Source organism: Sinocyclocheilus grahami, unplaced genomic scaffold, assembly GCF_001515645.1.
Source record: "Sinocyclocheilus grahami isolate Dianchi unplaced genomic scaffold, SAMN03320097.WGS_v1.1 scaffold50.1, whole genome shotgun sequence".
Lineage (NCBI taxonomy): Eukaryota > Metazoa > Chordata > Actinopteri > Cypriniformes > Cyprinidae > Sinocyclocheilus > Sinocyclocheilus grahami.
Window position 1 is genome coordinate 875,885 of NW_015505229.1, and position 8,283 is coordinate 884,167.

Sequence of the window (8,283 nt, forward strand, 5' to 3'; positions counted from 1 at the left end):
TAGGTGATTTCTAACCTGGGAGTTATTTTATAAAATGCCCAGCCTTGGATGCAAAGCTTACCATGAGTGCCACTCTGTAATACATTTCAGAAGAAGACATGTGAATAAAAGAAGGGCACAGATTTGTTGTTCTGGAGAGATGAATGATTGACAGAGAGGGGCCAGTACAGACTTTGTCACATTATAGACCCGGAAAAAGATTTTGCCAAGTTAAAAACCGATGCCTGAATAGCAGGGTATAAAACATACAATGGTATCACCCTATTTTTTTCTTTTTTGGACAAGACATAATAGTAATACCATAGTTTTGGAACCCTTTACAAAAAAGTACTGTGGTGGTACCATGGTACAGTGATGGCATTAGATGATGATAATATGGTAGTTTGAAATATACTAGCATGGTATTGAAATTGATGTATTATGGTACTTTATTGTATTTCTAAGAATAACATGGTAACATGCTCAAAATACTTTTCTGATTTTATGATCTATGTGACCCTGGACCACAAAACCAGTCATAAGGGTCAATTTTTCGAAATTGAGATTTATACATCATCTGAAAGCTGAATAAATATGCTTTCCATTGATGTATGGTTTGTTATGATAGGACCATATTTGGCCGAGATACAACTATTTGAATCTGGAATCTGAGTATTGAGAAAATCACCTTTAAAGTTGTCCAAATGAGCTGTCCAAATGAAGTTCTTAGCAATGCATATTACTGATCAAAAATTAAGTTTTGATTTATTTACGGTAGGCAATTTACAAAATATCTTCATGGAACATGATCTTTACTTAATACCCTTAATTTGGCATAAAAGAAAAATCGATCATTTTGACCCATACAATGCATTTTTGGCTATTGCTACAAATATACCCGTGCTACTTATGACTGGTTTTGTGGTCCAGGGTCACATATACCATGTTAATACCATAGTTTTTGGACATTTATCATGCTAATACCAGTATCATTTAAATTTTTTAGACATTTATCATGCTAATACCAGTATCATTTTAATATCTATATACTATTATAGTATTTATTATTATTTTAATTTTTCTATATTTTAAGTTTTGTTAATTTTCTGTGCTTTTTCATTTTTTATATATAGTTTATATTTTTTGTAATATATCTATTTAGTTGTAATACATTTTTTATTACAATAAAAATTGTTTTAGCTTCAGTTAATGGTAACAGCACTAGCTAATATATGGTTTTGGGACATATACCAGGCTAATATAATGGTTTTGGTTTATCAGATAACCATGGTATTAGCATCTGTCTTCATCTCTGCCTGTACGTTTTTGTAAACGAAAAACTTTTCTTTTTCAACTCTGTATGCTGTATCCTTTTCTTTTATCCCTCCTCTCAGTTCAGATCAGGGAAAAGAGATGAACTTATTAGGAGGGAGGAGCATGGGGAATGGAAATTCAAGGAGAAAAATTGCCGGATCAATTCAGATCCACATTTTATTACACTGGCTACAATATCAGCAGAGAATGAAAAAAATCTTGTGAAGTAGGATGACTCATCCGCAGGTGACACAGTTCTGAGAGCTGCTGAGTTCTCTCAGCCATGCCTCTGTCATTAATGGGAAATATTTATATACTTTTCCCATTTCCGAAATCACAGTGCATTGCATTTCACATAAGGCTGACAATGACTGTCAAAAAACTCATTACAGCACATATCGATGATTCATAACATCAATGATCAGCAAGTGAGACTCAAACGCACTACATTTAGCCTTTATAGACGATCTATCTGATATACAGTACCAGCCCACACAAATCTAATCTATTACTCACCGCACAAGCGGCACAATCAGAAACAAGCTAATTAAAAATGAACACATATGTTGTCGAGAACACGCTAATGTGTGTGAGCGCAACCGAGTTGGTGATAAAAATCTGCTGTGATACGTTTTTAGTGTGAGAGAGAGATTTTGAAAAAGGGGAAGAGAGCAGCTGGCATTCTGGAACATTGTAAAATGTGATGCTGAGCCATAAATGCAGAGGTCCATGGTCTTATGTTTCTGTTCCTCTCTGTAGTGTTACTAAGCAACTCACCATCTCAGCCAGCATGACAGGGATGAGGATGCTCTGGCAGAAAATACCTGTCATTGTGTGTGTGGCGTGTGTGTACTTTGTGCCTGCGTGTGGGTGTGCTTTGCTGTGAAGCAGGTATGTGCTGTGCCTTACCATGTCGATCTGAGTGCGCATGTTCTCATTGTGGGTGCGTTGCTGCTAGTATGTTCTGAGGAACGTGTTGAGACCCAGGCTGTGAGTGGGGCTGTGTGGGAGCGTGTTTTGGCACTATGTGCTGTAGGAAGGTAGCAGCTCTCCAGTGTTGGTGCATGATGGGTAGCAGCCCTCTCAGTTGCCTCAGGGCTGGCTTAGATAGCAGGAAGTAGAGTGGCGGGTTCCAGCAAGGTGCCAGACAAATCAGAAGAATGGCAGACAGCGAGGCCACCTCCCACAGCAAAGACACCTCCGTACTTGACGCCGGCGACGGGGCGGTGGAGCTGGAGGTGGGGCTTTCGGGTGAGCTGACGGAATTAAGGGAGGGCGATAAAACATTGACAAACTCTAGCACGTAATAAGGCAGCCAGCTAATGGCGAACACCAGCGTGGAGCCGATGAGAAGGGCTGTGGCTTTTTTGTTGCGGTGGTCTGCGGCTAGAGTGCCCCGGCAGCGGTACAGGTGTGTGATGATGAGCCCGCAATGCAGGGCGATACAGAGTAGAGGAGCCACGTAATACACCAGAAATGCAGGAACGAGGAAGCCCAGCCAGTGACCGCGGCCCACCGACCACGTGCAGCCACTGTCAAACTGGATGTACGTGACTTTAGGTAGGGCCATGGCAATGGAAACCAGCCAGATAACAGCAACAGTGCCAGCTCTGTGGGCCAAATAAAGAGACAGATACAGAGAATTCAATATATTTTATGCCTCTTTATATCCCTAATGGCATTACCATAATAGTTTGATATAGTGGTATTGTGTGTTACACTTACAAAAATGTATTGCTGTGGTATTTTGAATGTTACACCTTGGTAGTAGTCACGATAAATATACATGCAGTTTTTTGGATGTGAACTATAATAGACACCACCTTATCTCTTCATCCATCATGGTACATTTCAAAGTACCATGGTACCATCTCAGTACCATAACACTTTTGTATACCATAGGATTATGGTATTCCAAGGCAGTTTGTATACATTACCATAATAATATCATCAGTCATGGTAATACACTTTTTTTGTAAATGAGAGTAACGATCCTTTTCAAAAAGTACTGTGATTTAAATAAATATGATTTTCATCTCATATTGATTCGCATTGCGAGAAGTATATTTTTACTCCGTGTCAGGCGTTTTCTGGATCGTTTTTCAGCGGAAGCGCGCCCTTCAGCTTTTCTTACACGGCGGCTGCAAAAATAAGTCAGTATTTATAAAATAAACTAATAAATACCCGAGTTTTCATCTCGAATTGAAAGCGAGAAGGAAATAAAAAGTTCTTGTACTGCGAAATAACTATAAAAGCATGTTTAAGAGTGAGCTGTTTGCCTTTCCTGAACATATTGCGACCTACCATTCTGATTCGTGAACAAATGACTCTTATGAGTCGATACTTTTAGTGAATCAAAAACAGCGTAAGTCCCAAACAAATGACTCTTACGAGCCGGTCCTTTTAATCAATTAATTCAAAAAGACCGTAATTTGAATCAGTGATGGATCCTTTACTGAATCAATCACGGCTTTGTTTTCCAAAAGCATCATAAACCTAGTTAGATCGCAGAAACCATTAGCACCAAGCGATCTACTTATATGTTTACGATGCTTTTGGGAAATTCATGCTGCCCAGAGTGGTTAGTGAATCAACATAAAGTTATCATTTTTTCCAGTGATGGAATAATTTAAAGAAATAGGCCTATATAGAGAATTTATGTGAGATTTAATGAATCTTGAAATCTACTTTGATCAAAAACATATTAATGTACCATAGCTATGTGGCTATTCCGAAGTATAGGCCTACTTCAAATAAATATTTGTCCATCACTTCCTTTACTTTTTGTCGACAGAAAAACATAAATAAATAAAATATTTCTCCATTTCTTTCACAAATATAACTTTTCCCTTTTTACAACTGTTTTTCTTTAGCTCCTTCAGATACTCACACCTGCGCAGGGGTGGCCGGGGGTCGTGTCGAGGGAGCCACTATTCGATAACGCAGCACAGAAAGGGCAGCCAGGCTGAAGATGTCCACTCCAGCGGTCAGGGAGGTCATGAAGCTCAACAACACACAAACACCTCCTCCCAGCTGCCAGTTCTGAGAGCTAGCGCTTAGTAGCACACAGGGCAGGGTGAGTAGAGCACACAGATCAGCAAAACTCAGGTTTAACAGGAGGACAGAGCTGGGCTTTGAACGACGCCGTGGGTTACGCATCAACACCAACCACATGAGCAGGTGACCTCCGACCCCTACCAGCAGGGAGAGGATGCTGACCAGAGGCAGCACCAGAGAAAAGGAGATGGTGGTGTTGGTGGAGACCGTGTTGAAGAGCAGGTTTACAATGGCAGGCATGATGGATTGTGTAGAAATCAGCCAATGTCTGAGATAGAACAGAAAAGAATAGAAAGATGGAGATAGATATAGCAATATAGCTTTTATGCAGTACATAATTAATTAATAACCTACACATTGACATAAACACAAATGAAAAACAGAAATGCAAATCAGCCAATGTTACTCACATATTGGACATCTCAGTAAAAATAAATGAATTTTTTTTTTGCAATAATACACTTTGCAATTACCTTAAATTACACTTTACAACAATAATCCATCCCACAGAATATGGAGCAATGGGAAGACATGATAACCAGCCCAATAAAATGTGCAAACAAGCAAAATACACCCATTAAATATGTGATATACATCCTAGCACAGACATTTGCAATTACACTGACCAATTACTCACAGAGGCAGTGACAGGAACATCTTCCAAGCACAATTTAAAGCCCATGTTTCAACTTCCCCAACAGAACATCCATAAGGCTATTAAACCTTGATGAACTTAAGAAACCTTTTAGTTTTGCATAGAGCAAAAAAATCCTTCTTTCCTTCATGATAAACATCAGCTAAAATAAAATAAAAACTGTATTTGATATCCTGACAGTGGAATATTTATCTTATAATAAATGCCTAAATAAAATCTGACTCCAACTCCACTGCAATTCTTTAGAAATATAAGTGAAATTCTGTTAATAATAATATATACATTTGATGTAGCATTTGGTATGATAGACAGATAGACACACATATGTACATATGATAGATAGATAGATAGATAGATAGATAGATAGATAGATAGATAGATAGATAGATAGATAGATGATGGACGGACGGACGGACAGACAGATAGATAGATCTAAATTTCATTTTCCAAAGTACTTGTCAAAAAGTCTGACTCCAACTCCACTGCAATTCTTTAGAAATATAAGTGAAATTCTGTTAATAATAATTTGATGTTTTGATGTAGCATTTGGTATGATAGACAGATAGACACACATATGTACATATGATTGATAGATAGATAGATAGATAGATAGATAGATAGATAGATAGATAGATAGATAGATAGATAGATAGATAGATAGATAGATAGATGATGGACGGACGGACGGACGGACGGACAGACAGATAGATAGATCTAAATTTCATTTTCCAAAGTACTTGTCAAAAAGTTAAAAAAAAAAAAAAAAAAAAAGCTACAGCTCAGAATCACATATGAAAAGGTCTGACAAAGAAGCAGGAGAAGAGAGTAGACACGCACAGCACTGAACACTGGAGAGAGAAAAAGTTACTTGATCAGGCATCAGTCCGGCAATCTGTGGGCTCACTTCTGTTCATCTGCTCTGAGGTACAACATCCCCTAATGCAGCCACCCCCTTGACACACACAGTCCAGCCCTCCAGACACACACACACCTGAAATTCTAATCTGCCTCATTAGGATATAACAACATTCATGTGCTGTTAAGGAGAATTTCAACAGAAAGAAACCAATTATGAGGCAGCACTGAAAGGGCTGAGAGAGTGAAACAGGGAGCTAATTTGCATCTATAAATACTTCATGATGCTCCTTGGCCTCCTCCTAACACCAAAAACACCACACACAAACACAAAAAAATGAAGAATATGAACATACTCTCCTACACACTATGACATACTCGTAATTATGAAATGAAAATGTGTGATAAGTCAGTAAAGTTTCGTGATAAGTTGGGAAAGTTTTAGGCACAAGATACATGAATTGTTTGCCTCTTTCTTGTCTCATAAACTTAAATCAGCTTGTAAAAGCTGAGGACTCTTCCGGTGTTTACTGGTTTCTTGTGATTGCAGCCATCTGCTTGAGTTACTCACTTTTTTCACTGTTCAACTTGAACCACTTGAGTGTGTGTCAGAGTGTGTGAAAGTTACGAGAAAGAGTTAGTTGATTAATTTTTGCATGTGTATTATGCACTTACACAACAGTACCATGGTGTTTGGCATGCTACTGTTTTGTAACATGATAACAATAGGCTAGTTAACATGTTTATTTGGCATGTGAACTATACCATGGTAATGATAAAATACCCTGGTATATGTTTACATGTATATTTATAATCAAGCTAGTGGGGTTTTCTTTTTCTGATTTGTCTGTCCATTTTAGTATTTAGTTTTAAGCTAAGTTTTATTTCAGCTTTATTTAAAGTGGTTTTTGTAGTTTAAATATATAGTTCACTCATGAAACTCTAGATGGCGCATTCTGACGGAGTTCTCCGAAACCCTCCACCTTCTCCAGCTCCACCTGTATAGATCTGCTATGGGGTTATTTTATATGCTATTTGTGCAGCAGCAGTATGTCTTAAATACTCATGGCACCGTATCGCCATATGCATTGGCAGTAGCAAGTTCCTCTACTTGCTTGCAGCAGCAGCAATAATCTACAACTACAGCAATAACCAACAGCAGCAGCAATTCAGCAGCAGCAGCAGTGTAGCAGATCTGTTCCGCCAAGACCAAATACATTAACATTGTCATATCCATCACCATGCTAAAATGTTCTGAGAGTTGTCATGATTGAAATATGCTTATTTGAATGTTTGTAGAATTAGCATAACACTGAGGCCAATTGTAAACCCATTAACGAGGCAATAGTGGCACTATATAAATTCGCAATTAGCCATTTTTCTTTTAGTCCACCTGAATCTGAACTTTTAAAGGGGTCATATGATGCGATTTAAATTTTTCCTTTCTCTTTGGAGTGTTACAAGCTCTTGGTGTATAAAGAAGATCTGTAAAGTTGCAAAGAATAAAGTCTCAAATCCAAAGAGATGTTCTTTATAAAAGTTAAGAGTCAACCACGCCTACCTAAAACGGCTCGTTCTAACACGCCCCCACATGTCTACGTCACGATGTGGGAAGATTTGCATAATGTTGCCCAAATGTTCACGCAAAGAAAGAAGGCGTAACTTTTATTCTCGCTGTAGTATTGTTGTTGCCACCGCCGCCATTTCGTGAAGACGCTGTGTTTCGTTGTGAAAGTAAAACTACTTTGGTTGGCCTTCCAAAAGAGGACGATATCCGCTTCGTCATGTCTGGAGCTGATCAGTGCTGGTTGCTGAGGAAATACAACAACTTTGCGCTGTCGATCGCCGGATCGGCTTTCAATGTGGACAAAGCGGAGTCCAGCCCAGGGTCGTCACATGTGGTTGCCACAAGCCCGCCAGATGCTCCTTCGTCGAATCCTTCTTCTTAAAGGCTGATTTATACTTCTGCGTCGGACCTACGCCGTAGCCTTTACGCCGTAGGCTATGCGTCAGTTTTTATTTATGCTTCTGCGTCGTTGTCCGCGTCAACGGGCAGTACACATGCAAACCGCTAGTCAGCAGTGTCCACGGGCATGTTGCTGGTGTAACCCGCAGTACCACGGCAAAAGCCGAAGAAGAAGCGGCTCGTCGGAGAAGCATTTATAGCCGTGCCGGTGGCAAATAAATATCAAATCATTAAATCATTATTTAAAACTACAAAAAAGGAGACAACAACGGAACAGGAGATGATGGTATTCTTTCAGTCTGCACAAGGACTGTGATGGCAGATCAACATCGTTTGTTGCGGACAACTACTATGTAGTATAATAAATGATAAGACACTTGTTCTTTGCTTTGCTTTGTTTTATTTTATATAAGAAGGTGTAACGTTAAAATATATTAAAGTGCGCATAAACACACAA

The 8,283-nt window shown here is 38.9% G+C and overlaps 1 protein-coding gene across 1 annotated transcript; it reads right to left on the reverse strand.

Moving 5' to 3' along the window:
• Positions 1 to 1,894: 1,894 nt before the first annotated feature.
• LOC107583151 (uncharacterized) lies at positions 1,895 to 3,484 on the reverse strand. Its single transcript, XM_016269266.1, has 2 exons — positions 3,478 to 3,484; positions 1,895 to 2,903 (listed from the first exon to the last, which is right to left on the reverse strand). The coding sequence occupies exon 2, from the start codon at positions 2,861 to 2,863 to the stop codon at positions 2,228 to 2,230; it is 636 nt and encodes a 211-aa protein (XP_016124752.1). The 5' UTR covers positions 2,864 to 2,903; positions 3,478 to 3,484; the 3' UTR covers positions 1,895 to 2,227.
• Positions 3,485 to 8,283: the final 4,799 nt, after the last annotated feature.

Excerpts from the sequence above, each read along its gene's own strand:
- LOC107583151 (XM_016269266.1), bottom strand. The coding sequence starts at position 2,863 with ATGGCCCTACCTAAAGTCACGTACATCCAGTTTGACAGTGGCTGCACG.